General features: G+C 42.4%; 1 protein-coding gene across 1 annotated transcript in view; it reads left to right on the forward strand.

Annotated features, from left to right (window-relative positions):
* The window catches only part of LOC107705029 (zinc finger CCCH domain-containing protein 13-like), a 43,037-nt gene that overhangs the window by 6,509 nt on the left and 15,164 nt on the right, over positions 1 to 21,364 (forward strand). Inside the window, exons 11-16 of the mRNA XM_016508143.1 lie at positions 1,141 to 1,403; positions 12,937 to 13,347; positions 13,677 to 13,892; positions 17,794 to 18,301; positions 19,528 to 19,637; positions 19,759 to 20,997. Coding sequence (XP_016363629.1) covers positions 1,141 to 1,403; positions 12,937 to 13,347; positions 13,677 to 13,892; positions 17,794 to 18,301; positions 19,528 to 19,637; positions 19,759 to 20,997 — 2,747 coding nt within the window. The remainder of the gene's footprint in view (positions 1 to 1,140; positions 1,404 to 12,936; positions 13,348 to 13,676; positions 13,893 to 17,793; positions 18,302 to 19,527; positions 19,638 to 19,758; positions 20,998 to 21,364) is intronic.

Raw genomic sequence — 21,364 nt, forward strand, 5'->3', positions numbered from 1 at the left:
AGAACAAAAGCACAGAGTTGTGTTAGGCTATTTTGATTACCCCATTACAGTCACTTTACAGTCAGTGCTATCATAAAAATAGAATTGTAGGTTTAAAATTCTACATGTCACATTTATTGTCCAACTACAAATATTTCAGCAAAATGTATATTTTAGTCAGAATTATTGCGCTCCTATTTCACTGAGCTCTGTCTGTTTGGCGCGCATGCGCACGGTGGCGCTTGTTCACTGAAGTCTGTGTGAAGTTTAGCGGAGAATCCCAAAGCAGAAGGCTCATGCACTTCTGACATAAAAATGGAAATATTTCCATGACTTTCTAACATTTACAGACGGAGAATATACCTGTGAAATGTAAGTTATGCATCCAGGAAGACCGCACATCTCAAACACATTAAACAGCGCGAGTAGCTGAGTGTCTCTGTCAGCGGCACATGCAGCCTTTCAGTCAGAGCATATGACGGGCCGAGCCGCTTAAACTAATATGCGAAACGAAACTATAAATTATACTATGTCTTACCAGTTTTTAAAGGCCTTAATATGAAGCTTGTCACATGTTTAGAACAAATTGGATTATGCACTTTCTCCGCAGCAGTTCAGTCTGTGTCCTCCGCTATATTTTCAGATGCACTCGTATCAAACTACTGTATATCGATATAAACGGTATTGCCATTTTCAAATTATTTCAAATTTCTTAAATATTAAATAAAATAAAATTATAATGGCCATCGGCCTCCCTGCTTTCCAAGATATCGGCATCGGCTGTCAAAAAAACTATATCGGTCGACCACTAATTTAAACACTGAAGCGTCATGCTGGAATTCTTGTTCGGTAGCAGTGATCAGTAAATCCCACCTGATTTGATTGGCCATCTTAAACTGGGGGCAACAATTTGGCCATTTCTATTATTGAGAGGGACTAGTCCAAGTCGATGTCTGTTTTAAACCTATTGTTATCCATCAAAACACTCAAGAGACTTGTTCAGACCCACAACTGACTTCACTGACCCACTTATGGCACATTTTTTGTTGTCTTAACTAGAGGCCGACCGATAGTGGATTTTGCCGATACCGATAGCTAGGTTGGACCACACTGGCCGATACCGATTAATTAACCGATTGTTTTAAAATTGATACTGAACAAAACCCCATCTCCTCGCCACAGACGGAGTTCTATCTCTCCTCTTTACCGAGACCTTCCTCCTCCATCCTCATCCTCACCACCTCCCACTCACTCCTCACGCCGCTCCCGCTCTCCGCTCACCCCGCAGAGAGACCCTTCACCGACACCCGTCCCTCGCAGTTCCAGCCCCAGTGCCCGCCACCGCTCCCAGGGCGGGGAGAGGGGGAGATCAGAGCGAGACAGGAGTCCCGCACTGCAAGAGAGACGGCATGAGTGCAGAGATGGTGAGAGTAATTAACGTCACAGAGTAATTATTGAGAAGTGGGGGGGAGGCGTTAAATAAAGGATTACATCTTTATTCATCAGCACATCTCAAACACATTAAACAGCGCGAGTAGCCGAGTGTCTCTGTCAGTGGCACATGCAGCCTTTCAGTCAGAGCATATGACGCATATGAGCATATGCACCCCTGCATCATTTAAACTAGTGGTCGACCGATATATCGCCAAGGCCGATATATCGGCCGATATTTGGCATTTTTCCAAACTCTTTTAACAGCTGTATTTTCCATACATGGTAATAAAGTCAAAAACACACTTACTATATCATACTTCTAAAGTTTGTTCCCCCTTGTTTTTAGGGTCTAGATGACCCCCTAGGTCACGAGTCTCCCAGTTGTTTCCATCTCAGCCCATTATGGGATTTTCTTGTCACCCATGTCTTATGTCGAGCCCTAAACCCGTCTCTTCTCGTGACTACACAACAGTTCTAAGTAAACACATGCACTATATAATTTTCCCATAAGCACGCAAGAAAATGCAAAGGTCAATGGAAACGAATTTTTCCACCACAATTCCCCCTTTTTATCATCCATTGATAACTAATAAAACAAAAATTCATTACCATGTATATACTCTTACTAAGATTAAATGTAATAAACTCAGAATAATAATAAAGCAAATTTAAGCTTTCACATCACATTTATACCCTTCATCTCTGATTTTTGTATAAATGATCACTCTCTTAAATTCGTGAAAGAAGTCAGAAAAAATATGCTACGGCTTTTTATGTGGGGACAGACCCTTAATTTTAGCAAGCAAAAGGTATAGACCAATTACTGGTTTGTAAACATTCAGGATGCGCGCGCATCATGGTTGCAGAAAACCCGGGAGAGATAGCCTTTACAGCTAGAGAATTTCACGGATACGGTACAACATAGTTAGGTTTAAAAAGATTATAAATTATATTGATTAGATGTCATTTTCAAAATGTTCTACGCATATTACAAGAGCTTGTCACCCAGCGATAAGCGCTGTTATTCAACGAAATTGACGTTAGAGAGTGCAATAGTCTTACAGATCCGAAACAGGGGTGACGGTTTTTGTGGGCGGAGCCTATCTGGAGGCAGAAAATGACGGTTTTCAAACGTCTACTCCAAATTGGTCTATAGATATAGTTGGGCTAAACACTGGCCAAACGCCCCACGTTTTGAATACAAAGTATCGTTGTCTTCATTTGTTTAACACATTTCACTGTAACTTCCACTACTGGTAGTTTCTCCGTCATCCATTTTCTCTTCACCCATGTCTAAAAACATGTTTTCAGGTTAAACAGTCATTTTAACCATTTGATGTGACCTACCAGACTTCATCAGTCTCTGTACTGAGCTGGATGCAAACTGGAAAATGCAGGGTAGGCACAATAACAACAATAATCCTGCCCCCACAATTGGTAATACAGTATTCAGCAACCAGTATCCCCATCCTCCCCACAGGTTTGCTAACCATTCAAGCCATGCATTATTGGTTCGTTCAGGCTCTTTTACGGCCATTCTCATGTGAGCGATGATGTTGGTAACGTTTTCGCTGTAATCTGGAATATGGAAGCAACATGATGTACCTAGCATTTTACAGACTCCCCCTCGTTCTGACGTAAGCATATCAAGTACTAATCTGTTCTGAATGACTGCATCCCTAATTTGTTTCATCTCATCATTAACCATTGTCAGTGCATTCTCAGTGCTATTGGCTATGGCTAACACAGTCCATGCTAACCCATTTATCTTATTTATACTCACAGCAGTTCCCACCCCCAGGAAACCTGACCACCCTATGTTAGCTCCAGGAGTTGTCCAAGGATTAGATAACACATACCCATTGTATTTTTCTGGCAGAGTCCCTGGTAAACTGTCAACATTCCTTTTCTTTCTACTCTCCCTTGGGTTCACTGCTTGGTAAATACACAGATGTCCCTACATTTATTAATGCTGGATAACAACATCCTGGCCACCCTTTTTCTGGCAAATGATGAAATGCTCTGTCTCCACACACCCACACTACTGCCGGTGAAGTGTCGCTCGGCCTACTGAATGGACATGTGAAGTTTGTCGCCGTCCCCTCGATCATTGCTGTGCAGTTGTTCGCTGTTCCATTCTTCATCTCAATCCTGATCCTGCAGTCAGACCATCCTGCCTTCAGCTTCAATCTCTTACTCCCTCCGCTCCTCTTCCTGAGATGCAGATGGAACCTTCCTGCAGTGGCTGGCGTGAATCCACGTTGCCCTCTCGGCCACCTTTACCGCCGTGTGGGTAGCTAGAAGCACCTGGAACGGTCCCAGCCACCTCTTTGCTCTCCAGCTTTTCCTTCTCAGATCCCGTACCCCCACGAAATCACCTGGTTTTAGGCCATGCAAGGGAGTTTCAGCAACTTTCCCCTGCGCAGCTTTCACCTGCACACAGACATTAGACAACAGAGAGGACATTTCTTTGCAGTAACTCAACATGTCATGCTCACACACCTCTGTTGATGGCAGCTGTTGTTTACCCCCTTTCATACCCATAAATGGTGGTTTACCGAAGAGAATTTCGTATGGGCTCAGGTTTACCCTAGATCGTTTTCTCACGTACATGAGAACAATCGGCAACGCCTTAACCCATGTGAGTCCAGTTTCCTCACAGCATTTAGCCAATTTGTTCTTTATGGTCGCATTTGTGAGCCTTTGCTACTGCTGCTGCGTCCTGTTTGGACGTTGGGAAGACCTCCACCCATTTGGACCACATATCAACCATTACCAGACAATATTTCTTCCCTTCACATGGGGATAGTTCAATAAAGTCCATTTGTAGATATTCAAAAGGCCCTGTCGGTGCCGGCTGGGATGCTTGGGACATTTTTATACCTCTTGCCACATTATGAGTGTTACAAATGACACATCTTTTACAAACATTTTCAGCAAATGTTGTAAACCCCTTCGTAAACCACAATTCTTTTGTGTCCTCATGTCAATTCCCAAAAATTTACCCACCTGTTTTATTGTTTCATTAACAAAATGCGTTCCATTGTCTGAACTGATTTTTCGTGGAATTCCCCATCTTGGAACTATTTCAGTCAGCAGAGCCTTTGCTACTGCTGCTGCGTCCTGTTTGGACGTTGGGAAGACCTCCACCCATTTGGACCACATATCAACCATTACCAGACAATATTTCTTCCCTTCACATGGGGATAGTTCAATAAAGTCCATTTGTAGATATTCAAAAGGCCCTGTCGGTGCCGGCTGGGATGCTTGGGACATTTTTATACCTCTTGCCACATTATGAGTGTTACAAATGACACATCTTTTACAAACATTTTCAGCAAATGTTGTAAACCCCTTCGTAAACCACAATTCTTTCATTTGTGCAATCATTCCCCCTTTCGATGCATGGTCCTTCCCATGCATTGACTTAGCAAAATGAGGAAAGAAGTGTCGAGGTAAACCAGGCTTGCCATCACAGCTCATCCAGACACCATCATTCATTTTACAGCCGCAGTGCTTCCACTGGTCTTTTTCTGCCCCTGAGGCAAAAGTCTGCATGTTCTGTAACGAAGAATAAGTGTCAGGGTTATTTTCAGATAGCATAGTACACTCTGTTTCTCTTGTCTGCTCAGCCACTGCGGCCTTCGCAGCTGCGTCTGCTCTGGCATTTCCTGTAGATACAAAATCTTTGTTATTTGTGTGTGCTGCACATTTACAAATGGCTATCTTCTCTGGCAGCAAAATAGCCTCCAGCAATGCTGCCACAAGAGGAGCATTCAATATTGGGCACCCATCTGACTATAAAAATGTTCTGTGTTTCCACAGTGCTCCAAAGTCATGTGTAACTCCAAATGAGTAGCGCGAATCCATGTAAATAATGGCACATTTGTCTGTCATGAGTTTACACGCCTCTGTTAGGGCCACAAGCTCCGCTGCTTGTGCTGAATAATTTGATGGCAATGAGCCAGAAGCCACAACTTCAAATTCAGTCGTTACAGCATAGCCAACTTTGTTCAGGCCTGTTTGTGGATCTTTGAAAGCTGAGCCATCCACAAAGAGGACATTCTCACAGTTTTCAAGTGGTACGTCAGAAAGATCTGGGCGTGGCGTACACACCTGTTCAAGTGCGGTCAAGCAACAATGGTGCTCCTCCCCATCCGCTTCCGTCGGAAGGAGAGTAGCAGCATTCAACGTAGTGCATCGTTTAACAGTGATATTCGGCATATCAAGCAAGATAGTGTGATATCGTAACCACCGAGCCGTTGATAAATGCAATGTTTTCTGTTCTTGCAAAATCATGGACACTGCGTGTGGCACCATCAATGTCAGGTCAGAGTAACCTACAAATTCTCTAGACGCCATTACGGCCTGTTCAGCAGATGCCACCACCCTCAGACAGTGTGGCAGGCCTGCTGCAACTGGATCTAGTTTGCTTGAAAAATAGGCCACAGGTCTCAATCTGTCTCCATGATGTTGCAATAACACAGAAGTCATAAATCCATTTTTCTCATCTACCATCTGAACAAAAGGCTTGGTTGGTACTGGCAGGCCCAAAGTTGGCGCCAGAGACAGCTGAACTTTCATGTTCACAAATGCCTCTTCTGCCTCTTCTGTCCACTCAATTTTGTCACATGACTTCAACCCCTTCCCTATTGTTAGGGCTCTCAGAGGCTGCTCAAGAATTGCATAATTTGGAATAAATGTTCGACAATAGGAACACATACCCAGAAATGACAGCATTTGTTTCTTTGTGAGTGGTTTTGGTACATCTTTTATAGCCTTAACCCTTTTGTCAGACAGAGATTTGCTATTGGGTGTTATTACATGCCCTAGAAATGTAACCTGCTGCTTCGCAAACTGCAGCTTCGCCATACTGACTTTGTGGCCCTCCTGAGCCAAATGCTTCAGGAGTGTCACAGTATCAGTTACACACGTAGACTGATCTCGAGCACACAGGCAAAGGTCATCCACATATTGTAACAAAGCAGTTCCAGCTGTCAGGGTCAAAGGCTCCAGACTTCTTCGAAGTGCTTCGTTATACACAGTCGGTGATTCTCCATACCCCTGACTTAAACGTGCAAATTTGTAGCCTCGGCCATTAAATTCAAATGTCTTTATTCACTGGCACACTAAAAAATGCATTAGCCAAATCTACCACTGAGAAAAACGTTGCATGTTGTGGTATTTGTGACAGGATTGTGTATGGATTTGGCACTAATGGAGCCCTTTGTCTGACAGCTGCATTTACTGCCTGTAAATCTTGTACAAAACGCCACTCTGTGGGTTGACCTTTTTCTCTTATCTTTTTCACAGGAAAAATTGGAGTGCGCACTGGAGAATCATTGCATGGTATTATTATTCCTTCTCTTAATAGTTACTCAAACACTGGTTTTATACCAAGTATTGCCTCTGGCTTTAAGGGATATTGGTGCTGACACGGCCTGGAATCAGATTTTGGGGTGATTACAACCGGTTCACATGCTTTTATCAATCCCACGTCATATCTGCACTTTGCCCACAGTTCGGATGGTATTTCTGCCAAAGTCGAATGTATGCCCGAAGCACAAACATTTGCCATGCAGTGATTTTCCTTTGCATTTTTTGTCAATGGGTACCACAGCTCTCTCTACCCCAATTTCATGCTTGCACTCTGACATAAACGCTCCTAGACTCTTGCTGTGTTTCACATCAGCGCTTATCTCACACCAGTCTGTAGCATCAACACAAACAGCCCTACCCCAGACCATGTCTACTCTTTGGCCTTGGAGAGTGATAAGTGAGGCACAGACTCTCCTGCTATCAGGTATAACTGAAGCTGTTTCTCTGTTAAGCAAACTGAAACTGCACACACATTTTCTGTCCAAAATATTTTTCAACACTCAAAGTTTCTCCTTTTTCTCCCTCAAACCAGTCATTTTCATACTGGTTGTCTCGTTCCACTACGACATGTGACGTGCAATGTAAATTGTCAGGCAACATAAGTTCTCTGTTAAATGGCTTAGTTTGACTTTTAGCCAGCTCACACATCATTTCAGCCCAATCATGATTTATGATGTGCCATTCATAGGCCCACTTTGGCTCTGCTTGCAGACAGCACAATTGCTCTCTCTCTGCCACTCGGACACCCCAAGAGTCTGCAACCAGCGTCAAATTTAGCCTACACAATAAATCTCTACCCAGGAGGGGTACCGGACATGCTGGAGTGTAAATGAATGCATGTTTCAAAACCTCGCCCCCCTCTGTTTCACAATTTAAGGGCACTGTGAATCTTTCACAAATTGAATGCCCTGATGCAGAGATAGACTCATTTGTTTCGCCTGATAATAACGGTTGACATGGCAAGTCACATGGTCATATAGATGACCCGGAAGCCCCAGAATCAGCTAAAAACTCAATCAATATCCCCTCCACTAGCATGGGGTATTTAGGCATCGACATAAAAGCTTCACTTTTGTACATCCTTACACATTTATCAGAATTTTCATTACTCAAATCAGAGATACATAAAGAAATGCAAGCTTTTTCTTCATTGCAGAGAGCAGAATGTAAATCAGTGTATGTGTGTGTGTGTGTGTGTGTGTGTGTGTGTGTGTGTTTAGAGAATTTTCACTTCCCTGACTTGTGGCCGTTGACTGCTCGCCCTGGGCCCCTCCTCCCTGCTCTCCGTCTCCCTTGCTTCAGTCTGCTTCTTGATTTTCCTGGTTCTCTGGGCATTCCCTGGCCCAATGACCATCCTTTTTGCACAGTCTGCATTTGGTGCACTTTCTGGTCATATGATCATCAGTCTCGCAGATCCAACAACCCCATCTCTCAGAATTTCCCTCAGTCCTCTTCTTGTAGTTTCCTCCTCGCCTTTTCCCTTTCCATCCTCTTGCTTGCTGATCTCGCTGCACAGAAGAGTCTCCCGGTCCCGTTACAGCTTGCACCACGACCAGCTGCCATTCTTTGTCGGTCTTGGCTTTTGTTCTTTCTCTCTTCGCTATTTGCAGCTCTTCCGCGTGCAAAGCATGTGCTAGGACAGCAGATAATCGTCCATTTTTCCATTCAATGTAGCTGGTTTTGACTGCTTGCGCAATCTCAGGTCTCAGTCCACTCAGAAGCCAGCTTCGCAGATGACACTCCCATGTGTCAGGTTGATTTCCTCGTTCTTCTGGTTCAGTTAACCCGCTATGTTTATTGAAGATCAGATACAGACGATGGTAATAGTCTTGAACCGACTCTTCTCTGCTCTGACAACAATTGCCGATCTTTGCTGTGTCCACACGCGCTGGGAATGCTGCTTTTATGCCGTCAGCCAGTTCCTTAACAGCTGTGCGGTAATTCACATTTGCTTGGTCGTCCCATTCACAGTGTTCTCTTCGACAATCTTCCTTTTGCAGCTTTCCGCTCACTTTATGCCAGTTCGTAGCCCCCAGTTTCACTGCCAGCAGCCTTCTCAGTTCATGCATGGTGGGGCTGAATTCTTGGCAGAAGGTGACTAATTCTGTGGAAAATTTGTCACCTGCTTCGTCAGGGCTTGGCAAATGAGCCATTGCTTCTTTCATGTCAGTTACAGTCCACGGTCTAAAGACCATCATAGGGCTGTCAGGTCCTGATACCTCGATCATTGGAGCTGTTATACTCACATTTTCTTCTTTTATTGTCCGTCTTGTTCTTCTTTTCTTTGGCGAGGGTATTCTGCTTGCCATTTCTTCTTCGATCTCTTCGTTGGGAGTTTCAGGAATCATTTCGGGGTCTTCCTCCATTTCTTGTCTCCATTCTGCTAGTGTCCGCGGTGCTGTTGGTCTTTTCGGTGGAGAGCAGTCGAGGTCAGGGTCCAGTTTCAGGGCTTGCAGCTCCGCCACGGGATAGTGATGATAGGGCGGTGGTGCATGTTTAGAGACAGAGACATCAGAGCGGTTAGTAGGTCTATGTGATACAATTACTTCTTCACATTTTTCATTTTTCTTCTCCTCCTTTCTACCTTCTAATTCTTTCTGCATTGCTCTTCTTTCTCTCTTATCTGCTTCCCCTATCCAACAATTCACTGTCTGCTCACATTTTTCACACATATGTTTCACACAACACCCTCTTTGTTTTTTGCTATTTCCCTCTTCCACTGATTCCCTTACAACATTCAGTCTTTTGACACTCAGTGTTCCCTCTTTTGGAAAATCATGATACTTAATTAATTTCCCCATATCTTGCATGCATTTCTGGCCATATAATTTTTTCATTTGACAAAAAAACCGGTGTATCATATTTAGCGAGCTTGCTCTGGGACTTCCCCATATTGGCTGTCTCTTTCTCTGTGGATTTCTTTTCGGCACCTAAATAATCTGCTGGACGTCTCCAACAGATCCGACCTTTCTCCCAAAGCTGGCCAGGCGGAGGCTTTATCACTCCGTTTAATTACACACACAGTTTCAATTTTCCCCTTAGAAATGTGTTAACCGCGTCACACGTGATCTCAATTTATTTTTCAAAACTTCTTGATCACGTCTCGTTGCCGCGGTTTCAATTTCCTCTCAAAAATATATTAACTGTGCTGTACCCGCATAATCTAAATTTTTCTTAGAAACTTCTTGATTACGCATACCACAGAGCCAGATACACCGCTATGGTTTATCCCCCTTATCTCAATTCCAATATTAATTTCCAAAACCCATATTCTTTAGAAGATTATGATTTGTCTCTTACCGAGAGTCCTGTTGCCACCCAGGTTCGTTTTCTGATTCCAGTGGTGTCCCCTCCGGGCCTCGGCGGTCGGTCCCTTTCTCCCTTTAATTTATTCGGGGTTAGGGCTGAACGTCTATCGCCCAGGATGCGCAGTCACCGTCCGCTCACAGTTCCAGAAGACACATCCAAGGAATCCCACTTTCTGACACCAAATTGTTGGGGCAAAATTAAATAACTCTCATCGGCATAAGAGACAAACTCACTCTCAATGTCTTTTAAAGGTTTTATTCTTTGCAAAGAAGGTCAAACACCATACAGGATACAAGTCGCTGCAGAGTGTGACAAGGAAGGGAGGGCAAAGCCTCCCCTTTATATCTCTTTTCCAAGTCAAGGTTACAAACTCTTAACAGCTGTATTTTCCATACATGGTAATAAAGTCAAAAACACACTTACTATATCATACTTCTAAAGTTTGGTCCCCCTTGTTTTTAGGGTCTAGATGACCCCCTAGGTCACGAGTCTCCCAGTTGTTTCCATCTCAGCCCATTATGGGATTTTCTTGTCACCCATATGTCTTATGTCGAGCCCTAAACCCGTCTCTTCTCGTGACTACACAGCAGTTCTAAGTAAACACATGCACTATATCATTTTCCCATAAGCACGCAAGAAAATGCAAAGGTCAATGGAAACGAATTTTTCCACCACACGCGGCAGGATTTTCTGTCGGCTGCATTTAAATCCGCGTCTGAAGTTTCCCGCTCTGTTCAGCGTGCAGTATCACGTGTCTAAACAAATAGCATGTGCTGTCAGTGATTTCAACCACTAGAGGCCGCTCTCGCACTGTGTAATGACAGCAGACCCTTCTCAGCCGCTCCAGCAATGGACGCAACCCGGAAAACTATCGGCATGGATTTTTGCCGATAACCGATAGTTCCAGCAATCAACTATCGGTGCCGATTAATCGGCAAAACCGATACATCAGTCGACCTCTAGTCTTAACCATGTGATGCATAGTTTAGGTTCATGATTCTGTTTGACTGGTTGTTCATATGACAATGCAAGTACAAATACCATTCAAAAGTGTTATTTGGTATGATTTTTTATTTTTATTTTATTTGAATTTATTCAATGTTATCAATGTTGAAAACAGTTGTGCTGCTTGATATTTTGTGAAAACAATCATATATTTTTTTCTGGATTCTTTGATTCAATTTAGTGCATTTTTGCTGAGTGAAATTAATTTATTTCCAAAAAAAAAACTCACTGTCCCCACGCTTTTGAACACTAGTGCACATTCACAAATATAGATTTGTTGTAATAAATGAGTAGTGGTGATATTAAAGGGGTGGTTCACTGGGTTTTTTCTAGGCTTGATTGTGTTTATGGGGTGCAGTCTAACATGTTATTTTTCACATAATTTACCTTTATTCCACACTAGAGGTCAAACGGGACTGTTTTTTTAGTCCTGCTCTCGCAAGGTTCTATTCCGCACCCACCCGCTCCCGCTATATATTCACTCTTTGTTCACCCGCTGTCTGCTTAGAATAATTTTATTCCCGACCCGACCGTTCCCGCTAAATTTAGATCTTGTTTCCAGAATCTCACATTTAAATTTCCGCTACTGAAAGAGAGAGAGATATGCTGACAAATAAAGCGTTGTCTGCACAAAATTGTATGTTATTTTATCCGTCTTGTCAAGAGTATTGAATTTATTGACTTTGATTCTGAATTTATATGAATTATCTTAAGACACAAAATTTGTTTAATATTTTATGCAACACAGTAGGAAAAAAAAGTGTCAGAGAAAATAAAAATGTTGTACAAAAATTGTATTTCTTATTTTTATTCGTCTTGTCAGGATAAAATTAGTTTAACATTGACAACACAATAGGAAAAAAGTGTCGCAGAGAGAAAAAAAATAAAAATGTAGGTTGTACAAAAATAGCCTATTAGCTATTTTTATTCGTCTTGTCAAAATACTAAATTCGTTTGACATTTTTCTGTTAACACAGTAGGAAAAGTGTCACAGAGAAAAATAAATAAATACGACATCTTTCATTTAAAATGATAGGTTAAGCAAAATATAAACAAAACCGAGTTGAACGTCCTTCAAGGACAGCGCATCCACACTTATTCTGCTTTCTCACTCATCGACAACCTGACTGTTCTGTCTGAGGGCCATATATTTACCACAGGTACAGCCTGCTCTGAGCATCGGTATGCACATGCTGCACAGTCAGTAAGAATAAAGCGCAGATATGCTGTTCTAAATGGACATTGGGAACGGGATATTGATAGACCGCCCGCTCCCGTTCAAATTACAAAAGAGTTACCGACAGCTACCGCGTTTTATTCGGGAGTTTAATCCCGCGGCACAAAAAATCCGGTCGATCCCGCGGGAGAGCTGCAGGATGGCAGACTTCCATTCTACACAGCTCTGTCCCTTCTCTGAGAAACGGGCTGATCTTTTCCTGTTTTTATGAAGCCCTGCCCTCAGAAATAGGCGATGGGCTCTGATTGGTTAGCTAGCCCAGTGTGTTGTGATTGGCTAAACCACCGTTTGCATTGAACTTTCAGCTTCGTAACTTTGCAGATATTGTTTATGCTCAAACAGCAACATTAGACACTAACTAACGTTAAAAAAGTGAAATCGCAATGAACCACCCCTTTATAAAAAAAAAGTTTAGGTGACGTGTAACACCGCTAAACTTCCCAGTCTTTTTTTTTTTTTTGGGGTCATGTAGCCCTGTATGGATGTGGTTGTTTGGTTTCCACCATACTTTTGGCCATGTGCAGCTAATGAATAATTTAGTCAGTGACAGCCTTTTAAATCTGCTGCTCACTTAATTTCCTTTCTGCCCTTAGAGAGCCGCGGAAAGCGAGAGAAAGACAGCAGCCGTGATGAGCGAGACTATGAGATTGAGCAGAGCTCTTCTCGAGATGACCGTGATGCCAGGGATGGCCGAGACCGGCGTGGTGAACGGGATAGAAGAGATGTCCGGGAAGAGCGCCAGCACCGCGGGGAGGCCAAAGACACTCGGGATACCCGCGCAGGAGAACCGCGAGACCGCTCCGGACGAGAATCCCTGGAGCATAGAGAGAGAGACCGGGAACGAGAGCGAGAACGAAATGAAACGACAGCCCAGGAGGAAAGGAATTATGGAAGAGGACATGGAAGGGAGGAATTGAGAAATGACAGTAGAGTGGACAACAGGAACGAATCTCGGGCTGAAAGAACAGGCAGAGACAGGGGCCGTGGGGATGCCACAGAGAAAGGTGTGAAGATAACGACATGCTATATTCTTTGTCAGCTAGATCTAAAAAGAATCACTTTTATGTATTCCCCAATTGTAAGTTGCTTTGGATAAAAGCGTCTGCAAAATGACTAAATGTAAAAAGGGCTATTACACATCAAAAATACCACTTTAAAGCATAAAAAGCTGGAGGAGAGAGGGCTTCAACTTAGAAAATGCTAGTAAACATCAATACAAATTGTACTTTTCACAAAATCTAACATTTATGAATTGCATTTTAGGAGTATTGCGATAATATGAGTGCTTGAAACAAATTTTGGGCAGAGGATTGTGATGAATTTTGTGTTTCAGGTTCTGTTCGTGGTGGTAGAGCGTCACAGGCTGACACTAGCAGTGCTAGCGGGCATGACAGCTGGGAGTCCCGCAGCAGTGGTCTGAGAGAGAGGAGCTCAGAGAGAAACACTGATCGTGATCGCTACGATAATGACAGACAGAGAGGGGAACAGCCCAGAGATGAACGGCGGGGAGGACATGTAGAGAGAGACCGCCGTGACATCAGAGAAAGAGGTGACCGATAAGCAAGAGATGTTCTTCTTATTATTATTATTATTATTGGGAGATGCCAACCTCATTTGCATTTAGTATACAAATGTTCACTCTAACGGCAGGTAGAGATTTACAGAGAAAATAAACCAAATATCCTCCTCAAATATTCTGACGGTGCGGCATACTGCCATATTAAACTCCATGTAATCACCTAAGTTGGATCTAGTGTTAATGAAAACTGCCCAAACACACTTTTTCTTCATCTTTTTTTTTTAATGAATCGTTTTATTTAAGGCTTGAATTTTTCTGACAGTTCAGTAAGTTTTAAAGCTTGAAGGATTTGATTGGCTATTTGGTCTGTCAGTCATTCATCTGTTGTAAGGTCAAATGTCTGACTTTACACAAAACACAATTTTTTGTTCCAAAAATAGATCAATCAAAATTAATTTTATAGACAAACATGTTGAAGATTAGTCAGTAAACTGTTTCTTCACAAAAGCAGTTTTTTTCAGCACACTGAAGAATCTCCTCCATTGGCATCCATTCAGAAATGGTCTCTTTCTTCTCCCCAGTGTACCACATAGCATTATGCTTTTTCCCCCCTAACTTTGAAGGCTCACCTTAAATTTCTCTGACTAAGCACTTTCTACCTCAAAACTTAAAGGGATAGTACAATCGAAAATTAAAGGGGTCATGAAATGCATTTTTTAAATTATTTTATAATGTTCTCTGAGGTTCACTTATAATGTTAGTGTGATTTTACATAATTTTACATAAAAAAATTGACATAAAAAAACAACAATCATTTAGAAGTAATAAGCTATTTTCAGAAACTGGTCTCTCTTCAGAATGGTCTGTTTTTATAAGTGGGGCGCATTCAAGTCATGCAAGTAAATGCCCACTGCTATGATTGGCTAACAGTTTCGCTTATTAAAATAACAGATGGACGCTGCTGTGAGGTACTCTGAAAACAACATGGGTCATTTGGGTTAAAAACTTGGTATATTTCAAACGGTCTGGAACAGACAATGCAATAGTGGTAAAAGCACGTTTACTCGCACATATGTGTTGCGACATTACTGTTGGATCCACTCTAGTCAGACTCGGCGCTTCATCAGTATAGTTTACTTTCAGTCTCTCATACGGTCTTGTTTAAAAATGAATCCGTAGCAAAGTAAAGCTAACAAACGGTGTTTCACTGACGCGATCTGGAGCTCTTTGCTTAATTTTACACTGTGTTTACACCGGACGTGAGAGGCGCAACACGACTACAGACAACAGAACCCATTATAATCTGCGATTCTGTCTACACTGGATGCGTGACAGATTGACACAACAAATCTCAGACAGTAAACTGATGTCCTGCTCTATTTCTGACATACAAGCATTCGCGCTGCTTCTGACCTGAAAGATAAATTTATTTGCGACATGACGCAACAGCGCTTGCGTCCGATTTAGATATGTAAGGATCACAAGGAAGGCAGTTCAAAGACTATTTTTCACAGCTTAAGCCCCGTTCACACTGCCAGTGACTTTTTCGCTGTATGTCGCTAGACTCCGTGCTGTGAAGACGCTTGTGTGGTAGATTGCACATCTGGATATATCTTTAGAAAATGCAATCACAAACTATATATATTGCCGGTAAAATTAAGATATCATTCTATTATGACTAGGAATTAGACTTAAATTAAAATAAATAAAAGTACCATTCTGCTGTTGGAGAGTGTTGTTATATAAACTACAGCAGTGCTCGTTCATTAAATCATTAACCAGTGCTAAACTGCTTACATACCGTATTGGCCCGAATATAAGACGACCCTGATTATAAGACGACCCCCCTTTTTCCAGATGTACCTTTTGGAAAAAGGCTTTTTAAAAAACAAATCTTTTTTTTTCTCAGTAAAACACATTTTGTCTTCAATTATTTTCATATTGCATATTTTTCAGTATAGCCTACTCTCAGAGAACTAATGCAGAGGACAGGCTTTCTTCGGCTTGCGTTGTCCTGTTTTTGCAATTGGCTAAAAACGAAAAAAATATATATATAATAAGTCCACAGATTTATGATAAGCTATGAAAAATCTATTTATTATTGTGCGACGGTTTGTAGATGCCCAAGCTGCCGACGAGTCAGGTATGTTTTCTTCTGTCCCGATGTGAGTTGCCCGCACCAATATGGCGGCGACATTGACGTGCGGTCGAGCGGCCAATGAGGCGTCTAGGTATTTATTATGTCTATGACAGTCACGACTCATGCAGCTGTAAGGTTTTCTTATTCTTTTGTTTTTACTCGCGATCTTTACAACACGCATTACATTACGTATTTCATGGCACACTCGTTTTATGCGTATTTGGCGCCACCTATTGTTGTGGGTGAATTATTGACATGTCAAAGTCTAGACCCTGAATATAAGACGACGCGTTTTTTCAGATGTATTTCCAAGAAAAAAACATCGTCTTATATTCGGGTCAATACGGTATGAATGACAAAAAGTAAGGTGTGGACGTACCTGATGTAAGATACAGCCCCAGCTTCCATCTTCCTCTGCCAGCCAACCGGGATCTGAGCGATGAGAGTCGTACCTCCATCTTTTTCTCCTGCTGCACTCTCACTGCCCCCCGTCATTTTCTGCTCGCACACATCCAGCTCCTAAAGACACAAACCACTTACAATTCAGTTTGAAACCAGATCTGATGAACCTGATTCAGTTTCAAACATCATATAAAACAGTGAAATCGCTCAGGAAATCTGTCCTGCCTTGCCTGCACTCGAGGCGGTGACGTGTGAGTGCCACTGACAGATTCTTCACTCCTATTGGTTGTCGCTCGCGAAATTTACTGTTCATTTGCATTAAGTTAAACAATTCTTAACTTTTGTCGCTTGACTCGCATCTCTTGGCACACCCACATTCTGTCGCCAACGGTCACTGTCGCTCGTGTCGCCGGAAGTCGCCAGCTCTCCATTGAAAATGAATGGGAGCATGTCACTTTGTCGCTGTGTGTCGCTGGCAGTGTGAACAGGGCTTTACACTACACAGTGTCTTGTAATCTTGTAATGTCATCTGTATGGTTCTGTTGATGGAGTAAACCTGTGTTTGCGTCTCTCTAGTATTTCCTCTCCTCCTACTACAAGTGTGTATCAGTGGACGGGGCTAAAGAGGCAGTGATGTAGAAGCAGACATTGATCTTCTCTTGCAGAGGCGGGCTTTTGCTGCACTATTATGTCATAAAGTGGCACATTCCAAAACGAGTCGTTTTCTGAGCTTGGTTTCAATAAAAGCTGTAACAGGAAAGTTTTGAAACTTGCAGGATGTTTTTATTGTACATTTGACCTGTTATATGTCGAAAGATCAAGGGAAATTTGATTTCTCAGTTCATGACCCCTTTAAATTCATTTTTTTTTTTTTTTTTACTGTCACTAATGTTGTTCCAAACCTGTATGGCATTATATTTTCTGTGAGGTTCTAAAGGAGATTTGTGAGAAATGTTCATGTAGCTCTGAGAATAGAAAGACAGTTTGTCTGTTAAGCTCCCAAAATTGCAAAAAAGCGACAAAGTACCATAAAAGTTTTAATGTCACTAATGTTGTTCCAAACCTGTATGGCATTATATTTTCTGTGAGGTTCTAAAGGAGATTTGTGAGAAATGTTCATGTAGCTCTGAGAATAGAAAGACAGTTTGTCTGTTAAGCTCCCAAAATTGCAAAAAAGCGACAAAGTACCATAAAAGTAGTCAATATGACTTGTTTGTGATGCTTAGTCTTCTGAAGCAATACAGTAGCTTTGTCTGGGACACAGATCGAAATTTACATTGATTCACTTCAGAAAACGTTAAATGGGGTGCACAAGTCTGTGAACAATGTTTAACATCACAGGACATAGAAAGCAACTTTTGGTGTTTTTGTTCTGTTTTTGTCCAACAGAACCAAGAGCGTCCACTCCTGTCCGCCAGCAAAACCGCGGTGAGGACCTTGATCGTGAAGAGAGAAAAGATGATCGAAGAGATGAAAGACGTGATGACCGCATGCGTGAGAGAGAGAAGGACAGGGATAGAGAAAGAGAGAGGGAACGGGAAAGAGAGAAGGAGAGAGAGAGGGAGAAAGAACGGGAAAGAGAGGCTGAAAGAGAACGTGAAAGAGCCAAGGAGAGAGAGCGGGAGAGAGAGAGGGAAAAAGAGCGAGAGAGGGAGAGGGAGGAGAGAGAAAGAGAGCGGGAAAGAGAAAGAGAGGAGCGGGAAAGGGAGAGAGAAGAGCGGGAGAAAGAAAGGGAACGAGAGAGGAAGGAGAGGGAACGGGAAAGGGAGCAAAGAGAGAGGGAAAGGCAGAGGGAGTGGGATGAGAGAGAAAAAGGGAGGGAAGAGAGGCGGGACCGAAGAGATGAATCGCGAGATGACCGCTCCACCCGAGATGCTCATGAAGAGAGAAAGAACACGTAAGTGCTCCAGTGTTATTAGTCATGTTTATGTACAATCTATCTGGAATCGGTCAACCATTTACTGAGCAAATATAATTGTATAATGGCTGCTAAACTGTATGACTTAATTGTCCATGGAAACATACTGGTGCTGCTTAATCACTTTGCAGTCTCTTTCTTTTCATACTAAGGGAACACCGATGTTGAAAATATTATCTGACTGATAAAGATTAGACAATAATTATTTTTCACATTATTGGCCTTTTAAATTAATCTATTTTGACTACATTAAAAAATAAAACATACAAACTAAAATTTTAAATTCTACAACTGAATTTAGATGTCACAGCATTGCAAATTTCAGTATAAAAATATGGATATTGATTTTGAGATATGCAAAAGATTACTGTTTTTAAAGAGTAACTTTAAAGCACTCAGCATTAATTGACTCCAAAGGTAATTGAAATGTAAAATATGAGACATAAGAGTTATGTATCTAATATTAACTGATACCAATAAATAAAATCTTTTAAATGGCAGCCGATAACCAGTATATTTTATTAATATATCATGCTTTCCTATTTCATATGAACACAAGTCAGAACCTCATTTGTGCCATTTTGCAACTTAATGGTTAGCTGTAGAGTGTTGAAAAGATTGTCTTGTGGACTTCAGCTTTAATTGTAATATATATGGTGATAGAGAGATGGATGTATACCCATAAATCGAAATCTATAAGCTCTGAAATCACTTAATAATGCAGATTATTTCATGATATTGTTCAGCTGGTAGTACATTTACACTACCGTTCAAAACTTTGGGGTGAGGGGTAATTTGGGGGGTGGATTTTACAAAAGACTTCAGATTTTTCATCATTGATGATAAGAAGAAATGTTTCTTGAGCAGCAAATCAGCATATTAGTATGATTTCTGAAGGATCATGTGACACTGAAGACTGGAGTAATGGTTGGTGAAAATTCAGCTTCACATCACCAGAATAAAATACATTTTAACCTGTATTTACATAGAAAACAGTTTGTAGTAATATTTTTCATAATATTACTGTTTTTCTGTATTTTTGATCAAATAAATGCAGCCTTGACGAGTATTAGAGACCTCTTTGAAACACATTAAGAAATTTTACAGACCAGAACGTTTGAACGCTAGTGTACATGTTATAAACAGTTTGACATTAGAGATTTTCTCAGGTGTTCAATATTGTTTGCCCTTCACTTTGTTTGCAGTCGTAAGAGACATCGTGCTGAGAATACTCCCAGTCCACGACCATCTCCTAAAAGAGGTCGAGATGTGAGCCCTGCAGACAGTGACGGTTACAACAGCACTGAGGAGAAAGGTAGGAGTTCAACTGAGCAAGGTTATGGTTACACCCATTAGCACTTGGTGTAACCTTCCTCATAGGTCTATTGTGCACACATGCACAATATTTGGACATAACATGTATGGTTTTGTTTCAGGCGATAAGCACCGACTGCTGAGTCAAGTGGTTCGTCCTCAAGAAACTGCCCGCTCGCCTGCCCACTCCTTTACTGATGATAAACACAACCGCTGGAAGGATGATGACCGTCGTGTGGATAAAAAAGAAAGCCGTGGCCGACACGAGGAGGGGGATTCCCGTGCTGAGAGAGGAGCAGGAAGAGGAGCAGAGCGACGTGAAGAACATGCTCCAGACATTTCTGCTACGGGCATTTCTGACTCTAGAAGGGGAAAAGAGCAGAGGGACCTCCCTAATGCCACCCTCACTCCTCCTCCTCCTTCCATAGAGGACAGAGACTCTTTATCAGCCGTTCATGAAGAGGGGAAGAAAAAGACTAAATCTCAGAAGAAAAATCTGAAGAAGAACCGTAAAGAGGAGGAATCTGGCGGGGGGGACCGTAGTAACCCCGAGCCCCCATCCTCCTCCTCTGTAGCTGAAGCCCCCCAGGCTCTCCTGTCACCTCGCAAGACAGCCAAGAAGAAAGCCTTAGAAAGGAAGCGCAAGCGCTCACTGGGTCCTGAGTCAGATGTATCTGAGGATGAGCTGGTCGCCCAGCGTCCCCTCAGCAAGAGGCGACGAGGCCCACGTACACCTCCGCCAATCAACAAGGATGACCTTCCTTCCCAGAGGGCTTTAATGGCTGGACAGAGTTCTCTCTCTGCTAAAATGGATGCCAACTTCAGTGACTGGTCTGATGAGGATGTACCAGAGCGAGGCGAGACGACTTCTGCCTCCCTGCCATCCGATAGGCCTCCGGAGCGGCTGCTTCCCTCTGAACGTCCCCCTAGAAGGGGTGCACGTGGTGGCGGCCGGGACCGTACGGACCCCCCCATCGCCCCGCTGCTCCCTGATCCTCCAATGCTGATACAGTCTCTTCCTTTACAACCATTACTGCCACAACACATGCTGCGTAAACCACCCCAAGCAGACATGCAGCGCAGCAGTAGCATGGGCAGCAACCAAAGCCGTGCATCTTCGAGAAGGCTACGCTCGCCCTCCAATGAGTCGGCCCACCGTGATGAAGGCCCTCAGGGACTCAGGCCCCGCAGAGGACTCATGCAAGGTGGCAATTCTCGGGAGAGAGAGCGAGAGAGGGAATGGGAACGAGAGAGGGAGAGAGACAGGGAGAGGGCAGCGGCCAGTGAACAGATGGGAGGAGAGAGGAAGTCGAGGATTGATCAGCTCCGGAGAGGAGAACCCAGTCGAAGTACTTCCTCAGGTGAGACTACTTGTAAAAGCTTGGAGTTTTCAAGAATTTTTGTTCGTGTTATTGTTAAATATATTATTTTATATTACATTTAAGTTGAATGATGTGTATAAGAACTACTACTACTAATAATACTAATATGTTTTAAGTAGTTGTATTATACGCATTTATTAATTCCTTAAGGCATTTCTAGTAAAAGTTTTTTATACTAGAGGTTTTGAATGCAAATCATCATTTTCAGTAAGTTGGTATTGAAAATATTCTAAATGCAATATGAATGCAAAATGCAATAAGTCCATTAAATATATTCGTGTATCTTAACTCTGGTGCTCTGGATGATGTGTTAAAGAATTCCTAAGCAGTTGGTATTGTCTTTCTT

Source organism: Sinocyclocheilus anshuiensis, unplaced genomic scaffold, assembly GCF_001515605.1.
Source record: "Sinocyclocheilus anshuiensis isolate Anshui unplaced genomic scaffold, SAMN03320099.WGS_v1.1 scaffold2533, whole genome shotgun sequence".
In the NCBI taxonomy this organism is placed as follows: Eukaryota; Metazoa; Chordata; class Actinopteri; order Cypriniformes; family Cyprinidae; genus Sinocyclocheilus; species Sinocyclocheilus anshuiensis.